This window comes from Onychostruthus taczanowskii, unplaced genomic scaffold (genome assembly GCF_017590055.1).
Source record: "Onychostruthus taczanowskii isolate IOZ18803 unplaced genomic scaffold, ASM1759005v1 scaffold8, whole genome shotgun sequence".
NCBI lineage: Eukaryota > Metazoa > Chordata > Aves > Passeriformes > Passeridae > Onychostruthus > Onychostruthus taczanowskii.
In genome coordinates, this window is record NW_024505892.1 from 11,327,006 (window position 1) to 11,353,332 (window position 26,327).

The 26,327-nt window shown below is 38.9% G+C and overlaps 1 protein-coding gene across 1 annotated transcript in view; it reads left to right on the plus strand.

Annotated features, from left to right (window-relative positions):
* Positions 1 to 26,327, plus strand: part of ESR1 (estrogen receptor 1) — a 156,448-nt gene that overhangs the window by 52,089 nt on the left and 78,032 nt on the right. Inside the window, 1 exon segment of the mRNA XM_041423733.1 lies at positions 127 to 631. Coding sequence (XP_041279667.1) covers positions 127 to 631 — 505 coding nt within the window.

Sequence of the window (26,327 nt, forward strand, 5' to 3'; positions counted from 1 at the left end):
GTTTTCAGTGCTCAGTCTGCATTTGTTTGTATCCTCCTCCTTGCCGAGATTAGAGGAATACCTGTGTAATGCTGCTTTATTGTGACTTCTGCTGAGCCTCAGAATAGGTTCTGGTATTTTTTTTAGGTGGACTGCCAGCTGCCGATCTCGCTGTTGACAGTAAAAGCAGATATGTTCCTTGCTCACTGCCACTAGTACTGACCATGACCCTTCACACCAAAACCTCTGGAGTTACCCTGCTGCACCAGATTCAAGGCACTGAACTGGAGACACTGAGCAGACCTCAGCTGAAGATTCCCCTGGAAAGATCTCTCAGCGACATGTACGTGGAGACCACCAAGACAGGAGTTTTTAACTACCCAGAAGGAGCCACCTATGATTTTGGTACTACGGCTCCCGTCTACAGCTCTACCACGCTCAGTTATGCTCCTACGTCTGAATCTTTTGGGTCCAGCAGTCTGGCAGGATTTCACTCCCTGAACAGTGTCCCACCAAGCCCGGTGGTGTTCTTGCAAACGGCACCCCAGCTGTCGCCCTTCATCCATCATCACAGCCAACAGGTACCCTATTACCTTGAAAATGATCAGGGCAGCTTTGGGATGAGGGAAGCTGCTCCTCCAGCCTTCTACAGGTAAATGCTACAGAATTTTTTATTTCTTATTTAAGCAGATGATCTGAGAAAATTGGAATGTAGAAATCTGTTATGCCCTAATATTTGCTTTTTTGTGTAAAGGAGCATGTGATTTAACTGAATCATCGATGATATCTAGACCATAAGAAACAGAGTATAATAAAACAAACTGTAATTCACAGCCCACTGTGACTCTAAGCTGTAAATTTTGAAAACCCGTTTAAAAAACCCATCAGATAATGAGTATAAATATTTCCTGGGAAAACATGAAATCATAATTGATTAAAGAATGGCAAATGACCTCAGTGTTGTAATGTATTATAATACCGTCTGAAGTGTAGTAAAAAGACTTCCACCATCTCACATTTTTCAGCGTGAGTGGTTGTTTGTTCAGCTCTTAGGTGGTAGTAAGAGTATTTTTCTCCTCTGTCTTCCTTTGCAGTGTGAGAAGTGGCTTACATAGGAAGTTGTTCAGGAGCACTATATCCTTCCTAATCAAAGTGTTAGAGTTGACTCAGTGACAGTATTTCAGTCAGTAACCACCTTCCTGAGCTATCCAAAGAGCTGTGTGTATATTAAGATGCATTTTTCTTTGGAGGGTGATATATATTAACTGTAAACCTGGCATGCTGCTTTTCAAAAAATAGGTTTGTTCAGTGGGGTTTTTAATATTTGTGTCTTTCAGTAGGAGGTTGGTTCATGTTTTCTCTTTTTGGTCTGGAATAGAAAGACAAAAGTATTTTTGAAAGGGGGAAATAAATTTCTGTGGTTTAAATATTTATTGTCAATTGTGAAAAAAATGTATTTTTTTCATATCTTTTTGAAGTAAGTGGCAGAAATTGATAGAATTATGGCTTCTAAAAAAATAAAAATCATACATACCTATACCCACTCTGTTAATGTTTTGTGCAGCGTTTATAGCATAGTTTTGCTACAGCTTATTATATTGGGTTTCAGTGAATCAAAGTGAGCAGTAAAATGTATTTTTTTTCTGAACTCTGTCATTCTTTGTTGATTTGAGATATACAAGATATACAGCTGAATTTGTTAGAAGTGTAACAATTCTGAAAATATAAAAGCAAGTAATTTTTTCCGTGTTTAGGGCCAGACTCTGCTAGACTTATTTGCACAGTATAACATGTTGCCATGAACAGCAACGTATGTTCTGAAGTCTAACTCAGCCAGACTGAGAATCTGGTAGTAAAATCTGGTCCTAGAAAACAAAATGATTGCACTTTTTTGCAACAGATTGGGCAGTTTTGGGGAGCAGGTAGAATAAAGACTGGTGAAATCATAGATAATGGTTATGCTAAATTGTACCCATTACAGTGATCTGTAAACTGAGTTGATTCAAACAAAATTCTTTTTAGTGCAACCAAATACAATAGTTCCTGGAAGAATGAGTACACATCAGAGCATAGTGATCTTGAATGATTACCAGTGACTTGAAAGTTAAACTGCACTTTGTGCTCAATTAAATGATTTTTTTTTACATGAGTGTCCCATGCAAACCTATGGTGAAAAGTGTGTAAGGAACCTTATGTATGTAAACAGTGGAGTAGTGAGTTTGTGAAGTTGAAATAAATACACGGGCAGAAAATGTTCTACAGTCAGGTATTGTACTGCAGGAGGATTCAAAGAATCACCTAGACATAGAAGTTGCTATGGAAATAGTGTTCTTTTAATTTTTAAGCTGTGAATTGAGATGAGACCATTCAAAATAAAATTAAGGTACTTTTTTAGTTTAACTGCTTGAGCAAACATCTAAGACCAGTGCTGTATTCCCCTTTTCCTGACATTTCTGATCAAGGTTGTGTGCCACCCTTGGGGATGTGTATTAGCCATTTGAAATTGCTGAGGCTTAATGCAGCAGTAATTAGGTGAATTTATGATCTTGGATATGCCAGAAGGTTTATCTGCATACAGTGTTATACAAATGATTTAATAACTCTGTGGAACGCATCTTATGTGGTAATAAGAAATGTGTTTCAAAGTGCTTGCTATGATTATCTTTTGTTAACAGGCATGGTACTGTTCAAATTAAATTAATAAAAAGTTTGTTTTTTTGCTTTTCATTTTTGTGAGGTTGTATTTACAAAGTTTTCACCCTCACAATATTAAACATTAGGTCTTTCTTCTTGTGTTTTGGCATGAGCCCAATCACCAGTAGTCTGTCAAAAATCTTTTGAATATGTATTCACTGCCTAGGAAATATTTTAATGTCTAGCCATTGGGTTTAAGGATAAGTTCTTTAAAAAACTTCCAATTTGCTTTATTTATTTGGCTAGTTTCATGGTCTTCACTTGGGTTATGGGAGAAAAGAAAGCATAGGGCAGTGTAATCTGGCAATGAATAAACTGATGCTGGAGATTGAAAGATGTCTAACTACCAAAATAGAGAGTTTCTGGAACAGCCTACTAGTAGGAGTGGTAAAGGCAAAAAATCTTAAAACAGAAGCCCTAAAAAGAGTTATAATGAATCATGAGTAGTTTGTGATATGGCTACCTGCTTCTATGAAAAGTTATGTAACCTTAGACCCAGTAAGACTTCTCTGCAATTCTCATTTACCTTTCTGTGTAACTGAATTATGCTATTTGGCTTTTAGGGCAGAAATATTTGCATTGTATCACACTATTCTACTCTGAATTTGACATGCAAGTGCTGCATTCAGTGATGCATTCAGTGATATCTAGGACAATAAATAAATTATAGGTTGGAGCCGAGATGATATTCTGTTCGATACTTGGACAAAATGTTAAAAATTTTCAGTAACAAAACAAAAAAATTACTCAGTGTGATAAGGAAAACTTTTAATATTTTTTGATTTTGTTAGTAAGTGTTCAAAATCATGCTGCCTATAGACAGATGTGTATTAATAGGTGTATAGCTATATGTCTGCTAATTCTGAAGTTATATTTTGTCTTTCAAATAGTGACTCTTTTTCCAAAAGCATTCATCCCTTGTTGTGAGATAATGGTAGGCTTCTATATCTAGCTGAATAACATAAAGATACCTGAAAAGAATGATTTTTAAAAGAATGCAATAAATATATTCATATCCCTTCTGGTATCTCTAAATCACGAGGCATCAGAATTTGAGAAGTGGAGAAAAAAGGACTTAATTAACTCAAATAGTGCTGTCTATACACAGACCTCTTTTATGTCTGATCTTGTGGCTATTTTTATAGGTAGCCAAACCAAAATACCTTTTTGTTATCCGACAATGTCAAATCTCATTTTTTAAAAAGTTTTATTGATAATTTTTAGTAGTGGGTCTTTTTTAATTATTATTAAATGCTTACTAGTGGTCATTGATAATTATTACAGGAAATCTTGTACTCATGACTATTACAGTGAATTAACAGAAAAATTTTTTTTGTTCTTAACTATTGAATTTGAGTTCAGGTAACTTCCACTTATGTCCTCTCATTTTTCAGCAAGTTTTGATCCACTCAGGGAAAAATCAAGGCTTTCAGTAGCTAATTTACCTCAGTAGATTCCTACAAGCAACAGCAGAACATCCCTTTTGCTCTGCCAGTGTGTGATATCCTTGTGTCATCACACTGAGTCTGTACTCCTCAGATCTGAAGTAAAATCATGCATATACTTAGGGTCCTTTCTAGCCTGTCTTTGGTGTTGGTTCCAAATTCAGCTAAAAAAAAACAAAACAAAAAAACCAAAACTGCACTTCCAGTTCCCTGATGAGAAAGCTGTCTGTCAGTCGGTAGTGAGGGTAGTGAGGGACAGAGGCTGCGCAAATCAGTGTACAAACAGAATAAGAGATTAATTGCTCCCTCACTTTTAGTGGCTAGTGTATTTGTTTAGCATTAGCCACAATTATCATACTGCAATTGAGTCTGATGTTCTAATCAATACGATCACAGTTTTAATTTTAATGCTTGCTAAAATTGAGAAAGATTACAAATGTCGATTGATCCCTCTTCTCTTGTAATTCGTAAATCCACCTGTCCAAAAAAATAGTTATGCAAACAAATACATAAACTTTGCTAATCTTTTCTGATTCATTATGAATTTTTCTAGCTGTTCATGTTGACTTCTAAATAAAGATTTTTTCCAAGTTTTAAAACTAAAAGTGTTGAAATCAATACAAAGTTCAAAGGTGATTTTTCTTTTCTTATTTTTTTAAAATGTAGCATAAAGTATTTCATAACATGGAGCATGATGTGATGTAGTGTTTTGCTTTGCTTTTTTTGTTAATTTTTCTCTAAAATGTCAATCTGCTCAGAGGTCCTCTCTTGAACAGTTCAAGTGTTCAGGCAATTTCTTGAATACTTGGAGCATTTCTGTTTTCAGGCCTTGTGCTGGTATCTCTGACAATTTTGCAGCAATAGATGACTGTAATAAAAGAGACAGCAAAACATGGAGTCATCTCATGGATAGTTTCTTATCTCATGGAAGTGTTGTAAAAATAAGCCCATTAAGTATTCTGAGATACTCACACATGACAATTATGAGGGACTTGTACAAACCAACTTTGGTGTTTGTGCAGCCCTTCTTGGAGCACATGTTGATGTGGATCATGCTGCAAGTGTGCTTGCACCATAAATCACCAATCCACACTGTTGAGGAGCAGATGTGATCTGTGCCTCCTTGTGCCCCTAAATAAGGCAGACACTGGAAAGGTGTAAAAGAGCTTTTATGCTTCCTCATTACCCTCCTTTCTGCCAGGGCAGGGAGATGGATCTCTCTTGTTCTCTCTTCTCATTGAAAAAACCTATTTCCTCAGCAGGTTATATTTTTTGCATAAACCAGACATAGTAAGTGCTTCATATATCAAGTCCTTCCCAACAGGACTTGAAATTTGTGTCTGAACCCACGGTTGTTCAGACAGACTGTGTGAATGGGTTTCATCTGATCAAATGTAGACACCTAGGTCTGTATTCATTTTTCCATTCCTTAGGCTGTTTGAGAGGCCAGAAGGTCACATGGGTCTAGCAGATATGACACTATGCTGGGTAACTATACCTTTCTGGAGTAGAAGCTGTGTGTCAGTGAGGGTCACCACCTGGAACACCTCAAATGGCATTGACAACAGCACCAAACCTGCACATGGACCCCCTTCTTACTCTGAGACACAGAGAGAAAGAGACTGAGAACACACATTGTCTCTTTCTAGGGTACCTGATTAAAGTAGACCTAGTGCATTAGGCTCAAAAAAGGCAACTTTATCTTCCTATATTATATAAGATGTCTACATTCTATTCTAGATAGCTACTGGAATGGATACCCAGTGATATTCGAAGTTACGTGAAATTAATCCCACCCATATGTCTCCCGTAAAGAACCAAAACAGTCATGCTCTGTAATATTCCTTCACATAGACACTGCATTATGTCCCTTGAGAGGGAGATGGGGAATTGACTCTGTGTCACTGGCCTTGATCACTCTTGTTCTGAGGCTATTGAAACAACAAACACTGCTGGCCATATCTCCTCTGATATGGAAAGCATTAGTTGCTGGCATCAGTTCCTTCAGCAATTGCAAAGTGAACATCAGATGCCAGCATTTTTTATTAAACCAACAAGATAGGCTGACCAGATCTAAGGCATTGCTCCAAAAAAGCACAAGAGAATAGTCTGGCAACTGAAGTGCATCCACATTTGCTAAAAAATTGAGATTTTGGGAATTTTTGGTTTGATATTGTTGACAATGAAACACTGAAACAAATCATGAGCTCCCTGGTCTGTCTGCAGGGAGTTTTCTATTATCTATTCTAGGCATCAGAACAGAGATTAGAGCAGAGATGCTGTCCTTCAACATTCTCACTTGAAGTGCTGTTTTCATTGCAGGGACTGTTCGTAAAATTTTCTGTACAGGGACAAGTCACATCTGAGCCTGAGTGGCCTTTCCAGTGACTTGCAAAAGGTTATAAATTACCACAGCTCATTAGGAACCCTGATCAATGTGGCTCTGGGCAAGGTGAGGCATTTCTGCTCCTCTGCCAAGCTCAGATTCCAGTTGCTGGGAGGCTTCTTACTTCATCTCACTCAAGATATTCTTGTGCAAGACTATCAAAGCGTGAGTGATACCTGTTAGAGACAAGAAGATCATAAATCTGCAGGATAATATTTTTCCTTGATAACATATTGATAATAACATTGGATTCAGGAGTGATCTAGGTGTTTTATTTTAACCCTTTACTAGAAAAAGGGAATATGCTCCCCAGAAAACAGAGAGCTTAAATATGACTGCCCGAAATGCAAATCCTATCTGATATATGTACATAACAATTGCAGTGGTCTTCTCACCATTGCAGTCTTAACTATGACACAACATCCAGCACCTGCATAAATAAGAAACAAGAAAAGATGGCTGGCTGCATGGAAACCATTGGTAAAAATGAAAAACAGCAGTAAAGGTTAAAAGTTGAAAGTAACTAAGAGGACTTCTTAAAAAAGCAGTTGGTGACTAACAGTGAACAGCCGTGCATGTAACCACCTCACATCCTTCAAGTCTACAACTCTCCAAGGGTGCAGTTCGCCCCTTGTTAGACAGCATGGGTGGAATGTGTCACGTTCTGGTTCCACGTCCCACAGTGCTGTCAGCTGCCAGAACCAACCTCCCCAGGAGCCAGGCAGCAGAACCAGTGCAAGATAACTGTTGAATGCTACAGGGGAGACCCTTCTCCCCCTCTGAAGATGACAGACCAGAGAGCATCAAGGCAGCACCAGGCTGCATTTAATGCCCATGCATTTTGCCTTGCATTCATAAACCATGTGAGTAGAGCAGTGTGGGGTTTTTTCACCCTGATCACACTTTCTAATTAAGGAAACTACTTTTAAATGATTATATAGAGCACCTGTATTCTTCCATTGAAGATTTTTTTCCAGTTTCTCAGCAATCTGCAGTGCAAATGTCCAGTGTAAATTTCATTGCTACTTCCAGTCTTTTCTCCCCCTTTTAGTACTTGCTATTGTGCAGAAACAGTGCTTTGATCACTGCAACCTACTTTAGTACTGACTTGGGCTGCTAAAAGATGGCTATATAAAACTTCCTAGGATACTACAAAGGGGACATCAAAGCTGGAAGAAGAGGGAAGGGAAATTTACTGCAACACAGGAAAAGGCTCAGCTCATGATAAATAAAAATCATTAGGAAGATGCTGTGCAGAAAGCAGCAGCTGTAGTAGAAACTGTGGCATGATTTAAGCCCCAAATCTTAAATCACAAGGCTGGGAAACTCATAATAGCTTTCCAAATAGCCTTCACTATGGTTTTTACATATAGCTCTGCTAAAATTGGAGCACGTAATACCTACTACTTTCTTTCTATTTCCCTTCCACTTTTATTTTCTTTTTTCTTTTAAATGTAATTCAGGCTTGTGAGATAAGATATATTAATTCAAAAATCAGTGAAAGATCATAGAATCATGGAAGTTTGGGCTGAAAAGGAAGACTAGTTCCAAATCACCTGGTATGGGCAGGGATACCTTTCACTAGTATGACCAGGTTGCTCAGAGCTCCATCCAGCTTTGCCTTGAACACTTCCAGGGATGAGGCATTAACAACTTCTCTGAGCAACCTGCCTCATCACTCTCATAGCAAAGAATTTCTTCCTAATATCCAGTGTAAACTCTCTTTCAGTTTAAGGTCATTCCCCTTTGTCCTGTCACTGCATGCCCTTCTAAAAAGTTCCTCTTTGACTTTCTTGTAGGCACTCTTTAGGTACTGGCATGTTGCTGTAAGGTCTCTTCTCCAGGCTGAACAGCCCCAGCTCTCTCAGCATCTCTTCAGAGGAGGGATGCTCCATTCCTCTGATCATCCTGATGGTTCTCCTTCTGGATCTTCTTCATAAGGTGGCCTGTAGCAGACCTCCACTATAATGTCACCTGTCCCTGCCCTCCCTTTAATCCTGACTTATAAATTCTCAGTTGGCTCCACATCCATCCCCAGGTGGAGCTTCGTGTATTCCAGCTCTTCCTTGACATATTCTGGTGTTTAGAAACTTACCCTTTTTCCTTCTTCAAGCTGATCTGTAAACAGATGGAAGTTTGGAAGGTGCTAACTCTAAAAAATTGTAATTTAATTTTACTCTTGATGAAAAGTGATATAAAACCTGATCTTTGGCAAAAATAAAATGCCACGTAATACCCTGTCATCTCTGTTTTCAGTTTGTAAAGCCAGTAAGCATTCTTAAAACATTTTGTTTGCTGGGCCATCTTGATTAACCAGTATCTAGTTACTACTGAATAACTTGTATCAGTTAGTGTCTAAAATAAATTAATTCAAATAAGTGTTCCCTGCTTTCATTATTATTTACGACTTGGAGTTGACAGTGAGATCCCAGTTTCAAATTACGTATCACAGAACCCTTGTCTTCAGGACACTGTAGCCATGGCAAAGAATACTCCGTCTGAGAGTGCACAGCAAATCTAGTCACCTTTGGGGAACTAATATGTCAAAGAACAGCTTTGTCTGTTTGCTTCCATCCTTCAGTAAAATGATACTTCTCCTTCAGCCATATTGATAACCACAAGCAAGGAAAAATATGTATGTTGCCAGCACATGAGCCACTGTAGCAGATTTATTACCTTGAAATACCTTTTTGTGGTTTGTATTATTTAGAATTTATGGGTTGAAAAGTATGTTAGTTTATTCTTGCCATGCTATAAAAAATATAATCCTAATTTTAATCTACAGGAATATCAATTACAGATGAAGCATGCAAACTCTGGAAGTGGTGAGAGCATTCTAATTTTGTGCATGGAGAAAGGTGGTGAGATAGAAACCCATATAACATAATGTAACTGAATGTTTAATGGTAATAATATCAGAATCAGTTAAGATACAAGAATATCTACCAGATATATGCCATTTTAAGGAGTCAAATATTTTTAAAGCGGGTTGCACCTCTGTAAGTTGTTACTGTTTTTTCCTTGATTTAAGCCTTAAAAAAAGCCAAATGAAGTGGAAGTAAATCTGATTTTACAAAGAAATTTTAAACATCCCGGAATAAAACTCAACTTTATTTTATTGGCATTTCTAGTAACAATGTTTATTGTTAAGTCTGACTAAGTTCCTCTTTTTTTTTGCTTACTTATATTTAGTTTTGGCTTAAATTTTATATATTAGATGGTTGTCTCAGGTAAATTTTTTTTAAATGCATTTTGAGAAAAATGGCTCAAGTTTCTAAGTATGATGAAGGAAAAGAAAATTTTGCTATATTCATAGAAAAAAAAACAAACATAAACTTTTCACTGAACACCCTGCCATCATTATAGGTATACATACATCTGATACTTGGTAGTGGGGGAATGCTGTCAAATCAGGGTTATTTTTCTTTAATTTTTCCCCAGAAATTTTGCTCAGTTTTAAGCTACTAAGACTTGAAACACCTCACTATTCACCATGGGAATTTATTTGCATTTGATAGCTAAATTATATGAAATTTTATCTACCATACATGCTCCATCTTTCCTCAGGGATTGCATTTTGACCTGATTGCAAGAGCATCCTTCTATGACGAAATGTGTGAAATTGCTCCATTGCACAGCTGCATGGCATTTCAAATGCAAATACTACTGTGGGCAGGGGCAGTTTACTGAGAGATGAGAATCACAGAATAATGTTAAGTTTGAGTGGGTAAGAAAGTTTGAAGATTATCTGGTCAGCATCTTGCTCAAAGCAAGGCTCACTTCAAATCTAGATGAGGTTTCTCAGACCCTGATCCAGCTGTGCTTTGTGGATACCCACCCAGGAATGGAGGCTCCACACCTACCCAAGGCAATCTGTAACAGTGCTGAACCACTCTCACTGTGAAAAAGTTTCTCCTAATATATAATTAGAATATTCTTCGCCCAAAGATGTGTCGGATGTGTCTCGTCCTTTCATGGTGTGCTCCAAGAAGAGTCTGACTCTGTTTCCTTTAAAGAGTCCTATTATACTGTTGAAGACAGCAATAAATCCTGCTTAGCCTTCTCTTTGAAAAGCTGAGCAAATCCAGTTCCCTCAGCATCTCCTCATATGCCATTTGTTCCAGCCCCCTCCTCATCTTTGTGGCTGTCCCTGGACTTGTTCCAGTTTGTCGAAGGCTGGCTTTAGCTTGGAAGCCCCAGACTGGAAGCAGTTTTGCAACTGCCAAGGACAGGAGAACCAGCTCTGCTCTCAGCCTCCTGTAGATGTTCCTATTAGTGTACAGCCCAACTCCTGCTGTGTTTCTGCAGGGGGTTATTCTATTCCAGGTGCATTGCTCTGCGTTTTCCAGTGCTGAAATTCATGAGATTCCTGCTGGGCCATTTCTGCAGCCTGTTGAGGTCCACCTTACTGGGAGCTGTGCTCTGCAACAAATCCTCGACTCTGCATGTTGCCTGTCCCCCGGCTTGGTATCTGTCATTAACTTGCTAGGAATGTGGTTTCTCCCTTCATCTCTGTTGTTAGTGAGATATTCACCTCAGTATTGATCACCCATGAATACTACTGCAAGCTTGCCAAATTTCAGCTGCTGATAAAAGTCTGTTGAGACTAGCAGTCGTTTTCCATCCACCTTATAGTTAATCTGTGCAGCCCCTATTACACTTCACTGGCATTGAGAAAATTGGTCACTCTTGTGCCTTTAGGGCCTCTCTTCTGTGTTTGGAAAAAGTCACATAAGCAAAATGCATTTAAAAAAATGATCTTGCAGTAAGGGAAGATGGGCTGAGGAGAAAATAAAGGTGGTCTCAATGAAGAACAGTGCAGAACTCTAATGGGTCTGGTGAGGTAGAAACTTTTAATCTCTGATGAGGTGCTGTAGCAGGCTGTAGTGAGCCATGAGACAGAACATGGAGGAGGAGGGCATGCTCTTGTAGTAGAAAATAAGTGATGTTCCTGGAAGAGTTTGAGATGAACTGCAAAAGTAAGATGAAGGAGAACCTCCAGAACTGAAAAAGCTGAAGAAGTCTGAACTGGAGACAAATAGTGGAATTTAAGCATTCTCTGGCAATGTGACTTGGATCGGGAATGGGCAGTAAAAACGACTGAAACAGGGCAAGTTTGTGTTAGCAAAGCATAGAGAAATAAAAAGGCTCACAGGGAGAAACAGGGGAGTTTTCTCCCAGCAGATATATGCATCTCTTGCATTTTGTTGCTGTCTGTTACAGATTTAGCCAGAAAGTAATGGATTAGCCCAGATGTTGGTTAGATCAAAGGCCCAATGTGGCCGATATTGGTGCTGTACACATGAACTTCCTTCACTGCTGAAACAAATGCCACTCACAAAGACTGATTGGATTTTGATTATTTTAATTCCTAAAAGCCTTGGTATTTCTCATATGCATAGAGAAAATAAAGTTATGAGTGAGATCATAACAGCAGCTGTCCTTAAGCTGAAACATGCCAGAACTAAATTTGTGTGCACAGATCTCTCTCTCTCTCTGCCTGATGTCCTAACATGTGAAATGAAGGCACCACTGTTTTAGCATACAGGACCCCTGTGAAGATTTACTGGTGTCTGTAAAGTGTCCATCTGAAATACTGCACTGAAAATCATTTGTGAAAAATCGACAGGACTGTTTCCATAGCAGACTTCACTAAGAAAGAGGACATGATGCTACATAAGAATAAGGGTGAAAAGAACTAAAATATTGAGTAGGTACTCAGTCAGTGAGGATGGGTTTGGAAACTAGCAATGGTATTACTAAATGCAGTATCTGAAATGGAAAAAAAATCCTGTTTACAAGCTTGCTAAACACACATACCCAGCATACTTCTCAGAAAGAATGGAACATCAATATATTTCCACTTCAGTCCTTATAAGGAATTGTATGTTCAGCTACTTTGCATTTATTTATTCTATAGGTAGATAAGGGGTGACTGCACAGAATCAAGGAGTTCATATTTTTTTGTTATGAGCACTTGATATGACCTTCAGTTCATTGTGTTCTTTATTTAAGATGAAGGATTTTGCTAGTTTTATTTCAGCAAAGCAGTGAAGATCTTACTCTTCAGAGAGAGGGATGCATTTTGGGACAAAAAACAGTACATAAGCAAATATAAAATGTTGTCTGTAAGCACCCCTCCCCCCCCTTTTATTTTTTTTCTCAAAAGCTTTTAAAACTATTACTTAGGACAAAGCTTGCCTTTTCAAGAAGATTTAAAATGTTGTATAGATAGTACCAGCTTTTTAATAGTTTTTTTAAATGGCATCTTTAGGTGTTAATAGCTTCAAGCTGTTTTTATGTATGGCCCGTTTTCTGAGTCATAAATGCCTTGTTTCCTTTCTCTTCAATTTACTTTATTGTCAACAAATGTGGATCTGTCTAGAAATGACAAGAAACCTGAAAGCTGCATTGCCTAAGAGACTGGCCCCACTTCTGCATGGTCCTTCCAGGTTTTTTAAGAACTAAAAACCAGAGGAGAAGAACAAAATTATTTGTCTTGTTTATTACAGGGAAGACATGGTAAGAAATAAATGAGAAGAGGTCCCCAAGACCACCATTTCATTAATTCTGATAAGAGCCATGTTTGTGTCATGTAGCAGCCTAAAATGGATGAAGTCTGGAGCTATTCTTTGTTATGGTCAATTTGCTACCAGATTACTTGGAGAAGTTCTCCTTGTCCCAGAGAAATTCCTCAGGTACATGCCTGCCAACTACTTGATCCTTTTCTGATGACATCTGAGGACAATTTTAAAAAATAAGGACAAGGCTTCTGTCCTGCGGCCAATCCTGAATCCCAGATTCAAAACCAGAGTTTTCATTGCAATATTCGCTCTCTATGTGGGAGAGATATTAAAGACTGTTTTTGTGAGAACTGAGGCTCCTTGAAAAGTGTAATGCCAGATGTAAGTTAGTTCAATGAAAATACCCTAACTAGAAATAAAAAAAGAAACATGTGTCTAATGGAAATGTGGTAAAGGATTTCACTGCTTAATAAATCTGAAATCACTAGTTTTATTGTAAACCTCAGTTGTCCCAGCATAGTCAAGGAATGGAATGGAAGTTTCATTTACTGCACACTATAAATCATTACTTCAGAATCACTACAGAAATGTTTAGAACTGGTATTTCTGCAGCTGGGAAGTGATTGGTGCATGCTGCCCAGTTGTGTGGGGCTTTTTTTGGTGTTTTTTTTTGTGTTGTTCTAGTTGATGTGGTTTGTTTTGTTTTAGTTTAGTTTGTTTGTTTGTTTCTGAGGGCTTTTTTTGTCCATGTTAGGTTCTGCATTAAAACTGTCATGGGGAAAAATTAATTGAAAGGCTACATTTATTCTTTAGATTTCTATTTTGTCACTCTCAGGACTCTCAGGATGTGGAGCACTGTTTCTGCCATTAGATATATACCCAACTGCTCTGTAAAGGGAACAAGACGTAAAAAATGTAGTAAAAAATCAATTTGTCCTTGCAATCAGAGGTCCTGAGATAGATATGTTTGAAATTCACTACTGATTCAGATACTCAGATGATATTAATCCTCATACTGTTAGCTGAAGTCTAATACTGAATGGAATTATCACTGCACTGGAGTAATTACTATTAAATAAGATTTTGCATAGATATAATCTGTAAGAGCATTTCAATGGTGTTTTTTCCCAAATGAATTTGTGATGATGAGAATATCCATAACAAAAGGCTGAACTGCTGTGATTCATTAATTTAACAAGGCTACCTTGTGGTTACAAAGTATTTTTGAGGAGAATTGATGAATTTTAAAGCAGAAGTAGATACTGCATTAGGAGTCATGCTGCTAAACTTGAAATTGCCATTTGAAATTTTTTTACTTTTTATTTCAAAGTACTAATAACAGTTGCTTAATGTCTTAAAAAGTTTGAGCCAGTCCAATTTATTTTCTTAGAGTTTGAACTTTTTGCCTTTTGCATTTGCATACATTTATCAAAGAGTTTAAGTGAACCCTGACACGTTCAGAAAAGTATCTCTTGTCTCTTTAAACAAAAAAGAATCCAAATAATTTTTAGAATGTGCTTTGAATATGAATCAAATTTAATACACCAAAACCTACTTGCAGGTACCTATTCTAAAAGCTCAGCTAACGGTTGATGCCTGTTGTTTTTGGTGGATTTTTGTGCATTTGCAGAGCTGCCCCTTATGATCTCTCTCCTTCCCTATGCCTTTGTCTCACCTTCTGACTCACTAACATGTGCAGCAGCAAGCCTTCTCTTTGCCTCTGATGCAGAGTTCTGTGTACTGACCTTTCCAAGCCTGCTGCTGTGGGTATGGTTGCACCACTGTCCAGTTCTTGAGGGATGTGTGAGCCAGAGAGGGCAGCTGGAAGGGAGCTGAGCTCTTGGGTAGGAATGCAAAGGGTTCTCCAGCAAGGTTACCAGGGTTATCAGCAAGTGAAAACCGGAATCAAGAATATGTCTCTTATGGCAGTTCCCACTGGGGTTTGTGGAGCAGTGCTGAGGCTGGAGAATGAAGAAGCTGTTAAGTCATATTTATTCATAATCTCTACACTGTTGGCTTATCTTTCCATTTCATGTGTTATACTGTTCAACATGACCTGATTGAATCTGGTTTTGGATTCTGGATTTGGCAATATAAAAGAATTATTTAGAATTACTTAACTTTGTAATCTGTAAATTCACATAATTATGTATGTGAAATTGAGTATGGTGCTAGATGGAACTAATGAAGAAAGACAGTACAATTTTAGAACTTACTGATGTTTCAAAATATTTTTGTTAATTAGAACTAAATTAAATCCAAACCAGAAATAAATCAAAGAACAGAGGCTTATGGGCAGTAATTGAAATATCTTCCTGTTTGTCTTATAGAACACTTTTGATATCACAGAATCACTGAGTGATCAAGGTTGGAAGAGACCTTCAAGATCATCTAGTCCAATCATCAACCCAGCACCACCATAATCACCTCAGGACCATATCCCCAAGTGCCACATCCAGACGCCTCTTGAACACTTAAGACAATGACTCCACCACTTCTTTGGGCAACTTATTCTAACACCTAACCACTTTTTCAGTGATTTTTTAATCTTCTTGGAACCTCCCCAGACGTAACTTAGGGTCACTTCTTCTTGTCCTTTCACTTGAGACAGGGCAGAAGACACTGACCCCCACTTCACTTCAACCTCCTTCAGGCAGTTGTAGTGAGTCTTAGAATAAATAATCCCATTTCCCTCAGCTGCTCCTTGTGGGACTTGTGCCCTTTCTTGGACTTGCTCCAGCACACTCCATTTTGAAGTGAGTGGCCCATAACCAGACACAGGATTAGAGGTGTGGCCTCACTGGTGTCGAGTACAGGGGGATGATCATTGTCCTGTTCTTGCTGCCCACACTATTCCTGATCCAGGCCAGGATGCCATTTGCTTTCCTGGCCACCTGAGCACACCTGGCTCATGTTCAGCCACCATCAACCAGCACCCCCAAGTCCCTACCACTGAGCAGATGTTGAGCTACTCTGCCCTAAGCCTGTAGCAATGCATGGGATTATTACGACCCAAGTGCAGGACCCGGTACTTCACCATATGCAGATTACCTTATTTTTGAATACACGGACTATCTGAAAATCAAACATTAGTTTTAGTCATATTTATACCACAGCAAGCTTAGATGAGAGCCTAAGCTCTCATCTAAGAGATGGTGTTTTCTCCTAACTTACTGCTTGTTCAGGTAATTTTCTGGAAGACTTATGTCTGAAACAGAGTATTGAAAGATCTTGGAACCATTTAGGTGTGAGGAAATGCAAAATATTTTAGGTGTTTTTGGTGAAAGTTGTCATAGCTGCTGGCTCTTGCAGGTCTAGTGTCATGAGAGGCTGTGGGGCTGGGATAGGATCCTGCTGGTCCTCCCAGAACAGATTTGAGGAGGGATGGGCTGCCAGCTTCAGCTCCACTGAGCTGCTGCTTTCCTGTCGAGGCTTGGACAGGACTATGGTGGGTTAATAGGTTTGCTGTGCTAAGCATAGTGCAACATCCACTTTCAACACTCAGCAGTATGCAAAAAAAAAAAAAAAAAAAATTGGCCTGAAATGAGTAAATAGATGGGTTTTCTGCTATAGTTAGCCATTAAAGAGTATTATGCAACAAACAGAAGTTCAGACCTGGACAGATTATTTTCCCCTTTATTTGTAAGAGGCATGCATATCTGTAAAATGAATATTCAGCAGTAGTCCCTGGAGTCTAGTAGACTGGTATTAGGTGTCTCCCATGTGAATGGGTAATATATTTTTAAACGTCATGATGGAAGTGTGGCTGTTGTGTCCATAATACTGTACATTTAATTCTACATTTATTTGTCTAATAGACTTTTTCCTTCCTTTGTAATTTAAAGGGCAGGGAGCAATTACTGTCTAGCAACAATAAAAAGTGAGAAGATTAATGAGGTGTTATATTGTGGCACCTGTGAAGAACTTGAACTTATTCAGTGTCGCTGTGAGGAATAAGAACTGCCACAAATAGATGATATGGATTTGCCAAAGTGAAATACTACTCTTTAATGTATCACCAACACAAGAGGCAAGTTTATGTATTTCTCATGGACGTATTTCTCACACATTATTGCATAAGTTACCCCAAAAATATGTCAACAACCATATATTATGTGCAGTTGGCTACATGAATGTATTTCCTACCTTTCATGAACCATGTTCTATTTGCTTTCTCTTGATTGCATAGTCAGTATATGGAAATTAATCTTTGAACATTATCTCAATAAATAATTTAACTACTTTGGGATAGTTTAGAGAATTTGGATATGTAAAACTTACCCTTTACTACTCAGTTAGTACTGATGACTGGGAAACCTGGACATGAAGAAAGATCTGCAGGAAAGAGTACATCTAGAGGAATGAGGAAAAGAACATTGTCCAGTTTTTCAAGTTGCTCTTTATTCTGTTGTAATGTAACCATTAGTCTGATCAACTGAAAGTTGACACTGAAGGAGTATTTTTCCCCTGTCACATTACTGGTCACAATTCCTATGGCTGAATTAGTAAACCAGTGTGACCACACAGTTGAGATCCTTCCTTCTTCACTCTGCAGTTTCTGGCCTCCTCCCACCTCAAGTCTTGTATGTTAAACAGCGTCACTTTTCTACTTTTCAACATCTATGTTCTGAAATGAAAGGAGGGATAGACTGCCTGTCTGGCAGCAATTTACAGTTTCTATGCTTTGGACATAAAGAAAAATTACAGCCTTTGTAGCCTTTAATACTAAATTTTCAGAGGTGATGTCCAAGAGTTACTTAGAGAGAGGCTGAGTGTTTATGGCTGTCCTTGTTTGAAAGCAGAGCTGTAAAATCTGAGAAATCAAATAATTTTGAAAATCACTTTGGCGGGGGTGTCTCAAACTGCAGCCTTTATATAACAATCTGTTCAGGTTCTGTTTCTTGTTATTTCTTACATGGTTCTGAACTCCCCATCCCTGCAGGTGTTGAAGACCGGGCTGGAAAGGGCTCTGAGTAGCCTGGCTCATGGAAGGTGTCCCTGTCCATGGATGGAGGGTTGGAAATAGATGATCTTTAAGGTCCCTTCCAAACCAAATTCTGTGATTCTATGATAGTCCTAGCATGTGTAATTTTCAGTCTCTGGAGAACCTCTGTGACATATGCAATCAATAATTATATTTTATGTTACTGTGTGTTAACAGGCTCTGGCCTTAAAAAGATAGGGCACACCTAAGAACTAGAGTACATGGTACTGACAGACTCCACTGCTGAGTGTCAAGCTCTAGCATGTTTATCTCATGGTTTTCTGTTCATTATTATTTGCAGAATGACTTGGCATGCAAAGTTGAATTCAGCAATTTCCAGAGGACAAGTATAAGTCAAATACCTCAGCTGGATCAATGTTTCCTCACAAACTACTATGACTTTGTGAGGCATCTTATTTCTGTGCATCCATCTTGCCTCCACTTTGACTGAAAGGACAAACCAAAGTGTGCTTCTGTAAGGTCTGCATTTCCTCTACTAGGGTCCAGGCTGTCCAAGGCTGAAACTTGACATAATTTGTTAGTAATTTTTATTAACAGAGGAAGAGAAGTGTGTATTTGTGCGTATGTGTGGGTATATATATATACATGCATATATATATATGTAATGAGCTACAAAGCGCGGGCATTCTGTTAGCCTGATTGCCCTTGAGTACTGTGACCATTGTTGCAGCTCATCCCTGCCGGTGAAATGCAGTCCTCGTATGCAGCGACTGGACAGTGTGATGTGCTTTCAGACTGGCTGTTTGTTTGCCTTCTGTCAGAGTTTTTTCACCTGTCCTTTGATTGGCCATGGGCTTTTTTCCCATCAGTTACCCTTGTTACACTTTCAAGCATATGACTTTCAAGTCATTTAAATGGCTGAGAAGAATATTCCTTGTACATGTACCAGCAGAATCATAGAATAATAAAGTATCCTGGGTTGGAAGGGGCCAAGGATCATCGAACTCAAGGCCCTGCACAGCACCACCCCCAAGGGTCACACCATGAGCCCGAGAGCATTGTCCAAGTACTTCTTGAACTCTGTCAGGCTGGTGCTGTGACCACTTCCCTGGGGAGCCTGTTCCAGTGCTCAGCCATCCTCTAGGTCAAGAGTGTGTTCCTAAAATCTAAACTAACCCTCCCCTGAAACCACTTCAGGCCATTGCCTCGGGTCCTCTCACTGGTTACCACAGAGAAGAGATCAGTGTCTGCCCCTTCTCTTCCCCTCACCAGGAAGCTGTAACTGCAGTGAGGTCTCCCCTCAGTCTCCTCTTCTCCAGGCTGAATGGACCAAGTGACCTCAGCTGCTCCTCATATGGCTTCCCCTCAAAGCCCTTCACCATCTTGGTCACCCTGCTTCGGATGCTAATAGTTTTATATCCTTCTTGTCTTGTGGCACCCAGAATTGCCTCCAGCACTGGAGGTGAGCCCGCCCCAGCTCAGAGCAGAGCAGGACAATCCCCTCCGTTGCCCATGTTGTGCCTGATGCCCCCCAGGACAGGGTTGGCTCTCCTGGCTGCCAGGGCACTGCTGACTCCTGTTCAACTTGCCACTGACCAGGACCCCCAGGTCCCTTTTTGTGGCTCTGCTTTCCAGCCCCTCATTCCCTAGTCTGTCTGTACATCCAGGGTTGCCCCAAACAGGTGCAGAATCCAGCACTTTCTCTTGTTGAACTTCCTAAGCCTAAGGTGATTGCACAGCCCTCTGATTTGTTTAGGTGTCTCTACAGGAGCCCTGTGTTACCCCACTAGTGACAGGTCACCAGCCTGATGTCACCCCACACACTACAACCCTTTGTGTCCAACCCATGAGCCAGTTGCTCACCCATCTCATGATGAGTTTATCCAGCCATGAGCTGGACACTGTGTCCCGAAGGAACAGTATCTAAAGCTTTACTAAAATCAAAAGATTATATCAACTGTCTTCCCTTGATCAGCTAGGTGTGTTACCTGGTCATAAAAGGAGATTAAGTTTGAAAAGCAGGACTTTCCTCTCATGAAGTCATGCTATCTGTGACCAATGACTGCGTTGTCCTTCAGGGCTTTTTCAATAACTCCCAAAATAATCTTCCCAAAAATTTTACCTTAAATTTGTGTATTTATTAGTTTGGTGTGATGAAATTGGCCTAAGCACAAATAGGTCTGTATGTTCAGGAGCTGTTATTTTCTCTCTCTGGGCCCTGAAGTGTGCAGTGTTAATCCAAGGGACTGCAGAGGCCCTGTTCCTAGGGATTACTGTTTTGGGACAAAAATAAGGAACTTCAGATAAACCTTTTTTGCTGGGGTAAGTACTCAAGCATTTTTACAAGCAGCTGTCAGATTTTCTGAAGTGCCACCTTCTTTCTCTGCTGCCCATGGTCTTTTTGAGTTTGGCGCCCCTGACTAGTCTTTTTTTTTTTTTTTTTCCTGTATTCTTGCAAGCAGCTGGCACATAGTTTCTTGGAGATGGCCTGGTGGTAATCTGTTTGAGAAAATGTTTTTTGTCTCTTCTCTAGCTGGTTCAAAAGGTCTGCATGCACTTTGATGAACTTCAAAGCACTACTTTAAGTAGTCTTTTATTTCACCAAGGTTTATTTTCCTGTGGCCTAGAGCCCTCAGATTTCTTTGTTGTGACCACATGTGGCTGTACTAGTGTTTTGTTTCAAAAGTTCATTTTGAAATGCAGTATGCCCCTTAAAGTAACATTTAAGATTTCATTCTAACGAAATGTAATTTGAAATATTAGATTGGTTTTGGTTGGAATTTTTGAAACAATGGTATCTAAATTATAATGTTGTATTTTGTAATCAGCTTTCCTCATAAACAATTTTTTTGAGCATGTTGTAAATGAGAAAACTTAAATATTTCAAGCTTTTTTCTTAAAAATGTCTTGTTTAATGTTGGTCGTTGAAAGATTTTCCAAGGAATGTAATGAACCTTTGGATAATTGGTTAAACATTGTGTGCATCTTAAATATTTTGAAAGAGGTCTTGCCCAAAAATAAAAGGATCACATGAGCACTTAGAAGTCCTATAAAGGCACAGTAAAGAAAGATTTATGACCGATTCCTGTGTTTTTGCTGGCACTTACCTTTGAAACAGTTTGTAGGTAAGTGTAAGAATCTGACAGCACTTCCTGAAATGCCTTTTTCCAATCTATTGAGTGCACTTAACCTTTTCCTTTCAGGTGGTTGGATTGTGCTAGTTTATCTGAGCATTAAAAAAGGAAAAAAAAGTGGCCTGGTGTCTGGATAATTGTGGAAAAGGCTTACTAGTGTGAAACGTGGAGAAAATACTTCTTCCAGATAATGTTATGAAAGGATAAACTTCAGCCTATTCACAAAAGCCATATTATAATTCTGAGACTCTTATAAGAAATGCATGGGCGCAATTTCTAGCAGAGTCTTAGAGGATAGAATTAACTTAATAGAGACAAGGATATCAGGGAATTTCTGAAAGCATGCAGGATGTACATGAGACTGTTAGCTGAAGCTGGTCTTTTGCTTTGTTAGTGCTTTCAGCTTTTCAAACCTTTTATTCTTCAGATTGTTTACACTCAAGTGAGATATCCTAAGTGCACACTTCCAGAGTGTTTGCCTGCTGAGCACTCCACTTTGGCACATTTGTGGGCACAGCTGATTGCCACACTCAGGGCTCTGTTGCTCCTGTCTCCAGAGCCACAGAGCCACACAGCAACTTGGTATTGCTGCCAGAAAATCATGTCTTATGCAGCGCCCTGGGACACTGTGTCAGCAGCTTTTTCATCAAATTTGGCATGCTTTAAGGCAGCGGGATGAGGTTCCTCAGATTATATGACTCTTCACGCAGCGCAGTCTGGGACTGAGGGATGTTGTCAGGGACAGATCGTGCCCAGGCAAAGCTGCTCTTGGCAGGAGGTAGAAATGGGCAGAAAAACCCTAAGTAATTTGGCCAGTCATTATTTTATATCCTAGGGAATTGGATTAATTTTTTTTCCACTGGTGTTGTTTTTTAAAGAGTAGAGGGATCATCCAATGAGCAGGGTTTGAAAAGATACACAAAACCAATAATTTGCAGAGATTTTACTCCACAGATCAGACACTACCATTAATTTTTAAATAACTGAAAGTTATCTGCCAGTTGTTATAGGTAGCAGAGGTCTCTAAATGGGTCACTTGAAATGTAAGTATGTAAGAGAATAATTTTCTAGTGCTGCTTACTACAAAGGAATCTGAAACATTAAATATTTTTCAAATTTTATGGATCACTGCAGTATTTGCCCTTTGGGAGGAGAAAAGTAATGAACAAGTACAACAATCGTAGAATTACTAAGTGGAGAAAAGGACATCAGAATAAGAAATAGTCTAAATGAAAGAGAAGGTCATAAGTGTAATACAAGTCAACAGAGTAATCTTTTGCAGAAAAGGCAGATTTTATTCTGTGCACAGAAAAACACATGGACAGGGCAATATGCTGTTGTAAGAGAGACTGGCAAGGTATTTTTTAGATTTTTATGCTCACTTAGGCAAGCAAATTCCTTATGAGAGCAGGAGAATTAGGAAAAATAGGATGGAGGCAGAGTGGGTGGTGTAGCAGGGAAGGGAAGTGAAAATGTGTACCAAGAGAAAAGCATCTGAATTGTTCTTCAGGCTAACTGGAAATAGCTGAGGGAAAATTAGCTTTATTTCCAGCAGAGGACTTGGGCGGGCCATGAGGTAGTGAAGCAGCAAACAGTTCACAGAGAGAGGCTTAATAATTGGAAATACTGTAAGGGCAAGTTAAAACAAGTTCCTGTGGGGCAGGTCTAGATAGACAGTCTTTTAAGTGATGCTCTGCCTGTGCTTTAATAGATGCTATTATATAATGAGTGCAGACTATAAAATTTCTGTGGGCTTGTTAATGTTACTTGTGTCACATCAGGACTGCAGGGCAGTTTGGGTGCTGGTAGAGATCTCAGCAATTTCTCCTCCTGGTTAACAAGGAAGAATAGTAACTGTGGATGTGTCTTTTATTCTTTGTGCTGATTTCTTTCTTTGTAGATGTGCGTTGCATGAAAGAAAAGTTTTGGTGTTTGAATATATTTCTGTCAAATCTTTAAAAAATCAATATTTCTGCAGAATGGAAATCCCACTGTAAATATTTTTTCCTTGAAATTGAAGGAGAGAAATTTTCTTGTCTGAACTATTTTTTTTTTTTTTTTCAGAAGCTAGATTTCTGTGGTGATTTAAGTAGTCTTCAAAACATTAATAGGAGAATAATGTTTTCTCTTATTTCAGAAGTTAAATCCTGGCATTAAATAATACGGCATTTATCACATCTTGTGTCTTGCATGGCATCTCTTAATTGGTTCTTCTAAGATGCATTTCTGGCTTTCATTTTATCCCATGGGCAAAATGTCCTTGCACACAAAACCTCAGGTTATGGGGAATGATTACTCTGAGGGCTTGTCTTCTAATAGAAACAGTCCCATTCCAGAGGAGAAAAGACAGAATTACAAATCATACAAGGCGAGGCTCTATACATAAATGACATTTCATAGCTTTACAGGTATCACAAAGAAATATTTGTGAATTTTTTTAATATGTATTTTTTAATTCTAGCAGGACTGACTTGAAAAACTTCATATTTTGTCTCGTTGATAGTTGACAGCACTTATAAAGAGCTGCTCATTGCAGGATTGTAAAAACTTGAATTCAGCCTTGGTATAAAATGCACAGTTGTCCTTTTATGATTAATGAGTTATATGTTGTCAAGTGATGGCAATACTAAGGTGCCTCAAATCTTTAGTAACAAATCTCAGTATGTGCTTGTGCAACTGCTGGGTCAGGTCACAGGAAAAAAAAGGATTATATATAAATATCACTGAAGCTAAATAATCATGGTAGACTGGGTTGCTGGGGTACAGAGGGAGGCAGAAGAGTGAAGCCATCTTGCCCAGGACATGAGGAAAATTAATAGTGAGAGAGAGAGAGAAGAGCTTTGGATGAAATGCCTGCAGGGAGTCTGGGCATGAGGGAAGCAGCCAAGAAGAGTCAGGCCAGGCACCAGAGGAGGGAAGTTTGTCCTTTCCAGACAGGGAGATGAGGCTGGAAGGGAAAGCCCAAAGGTGAACGCGGGTGTAGGAATGGGACAAGTGGGGCTGGATGGGCCAAATGAGAGCAGTAGACAAAGAACATCTGCGGGAGGACAGAGCAGAGGTTCCCGCTGGCAGCAGTGGCAGCAGCCTGTGTTTGTCTAAGAGCTTTTACTTCCCCTAAACCAGAGTAGAAGAAAGGACTTGTAATGTCACTACATGCAGCAGCTAGTGGCTCACTGATATCCTTCCTCTGCTGCTGAATGAGTGATCTGTCATCCCATGCTGCATTAACACAAGTGAGGGGTCCACCAATATGGCCCTGCTCTGCTGCCTGAGACTCTGTGAGGCAGAAAGGTAACATTTTTGTTTTGCTAGATCTCCTCTTTAGAAGGTCAGAAGCTACATGCCAAAAAGCTATTATTTACAAACGTGTAATTTTATTAAGCCCAAGATAAGGTGACCTGTGTAAATCTTATTTGGTCCCTTTGTGATTATTATTATAATTTTTGCCCTGTTTATAAGGTAATTATAAGTGGGCTGCTGTTCCAATATATGAAAAGGATCATCTGTGGAATTTGTCATTCTTCTATAGTGGAATATGTCACTGTAAATTCTCTACTCATTTATCCCAAAGGCTGGTAACTAAAAAAGGAAAGAGTCAAAAATTATTATGTGGAAGCAGCTGATTTTCTGGCCTGAAGAACAAAATTTCTGTCTAATTCTGCCACAAATGCTTCTGTTAAGTTCAGAAATCATTTAAATCAAACTCTTCACAAGCATTCTGGTGTTGTATTGTTATTTTCTTTGTGCAAAATGGAAATCCTACTGTCTGATTCATGTAAGTGTTGAACATTTGCTCTTGCAATTCCAGACAAGAAAAGTAGCACTCTGAGCATTCAAAACCTATTTAATGGTGAGTACTTAAAAACTCAGGTTGCCCATAACTCAGTATATACTTTTGACCTTAATCTCTCTCAGTCTCATTTTTTATCCTTTTGACTCAGAAGAGTATTGGAAAAATACATTCATTAGGACCTGCCAGCTGCTAAATTGCTATAGTGGCATGGAAATACTGGGAGGAAATTAATTCTGAATTTGGACAACGTGCTGATAGTAAGGCACCAGACACTGAGCAGTCATGGAAAAAAAGCCTCACAGACAGAGTAGCTGCTCATTTAATACATTCTTTTTTATCTGGTGCACTGATGAGCCTGTTGCCCTTTGAAAAGTATGGTCACGTAATTAAAGATGACATACATATACACAGGACAAATAAATGAAGGTTTGAGTAGCATTTGCAAGATGCAGTTCAACCACTCTGTGTTTAAAATCTTAATCTTTTTTTAAGGTGTACTCATATAAAGAATATGTGTGGGTGTTTCTGCATTCACCTTACGTACAGAAAGAAATTATTAAACTCCTCTGCATAAGGAAAAAAACCCCAGACATTTGCTATTGCTTCAAAATTATTTCATTTTTGGGCTATTCCATAAAGTACAGCTACACCACCATTCTTTACTTAAGAATAATGAAAATGACCCTGTAAGTGAGCTGTAGTTTAGGTTCTGACAGCACTGAGAATCAGAATGAAAAAAGAGACAATTTCTCAGTATTTATTTGAAAGATTTTTTGGTATGGATTTAAATTTTGGACCCATATGACTGATGAATAGATAGAGGTCTTTCTTATTTAGAACCCATCCCTCACTCCTTTGCTCTTCCCGAGAAAAACTTCCACATTTTTCAGAAAGCTGGGCAAACTTCTATGTTGTCAAGGGAATCTGTTGCAAAATTATTAGCTGACATGGATAAGCCATGGAAAATGAATCCAAGGACTGAAAGTATGGGAAGGGAAGTACTGAAAACATCCAAATTCTGGTATTTGACACATGAACAAGTAGTCTGGGCTCCTTTATCCTCTCATCAGTAGAACCTCCATGAAATGAGGCTGGAGATTTTGTGGACCACTCATTGACAGTGCATTAAGCACATCTCGCTAGACTTTAATATTTGCAGTCTGCAAATATTGGTGACAGATCTGAGAATAAAATTTAATTTGTCAAAAAATGGAGCTTTAAGAGACTGTAAGAATGTGCAAATTTATACTGACTTTACTAGATAGTTCTGGAGGACATTTTGATGCACACATGGAGTGGTTTAGTTTTGGCATATCAAAATGTAGCATTTCAATCCCTCATTTTAAAATTAACCAGAGTTAAGAATGAAGGAAGATGATAGAACTAATTCCAAAGGAAATGTTTAATTTCACATCAAATAAGAAGTT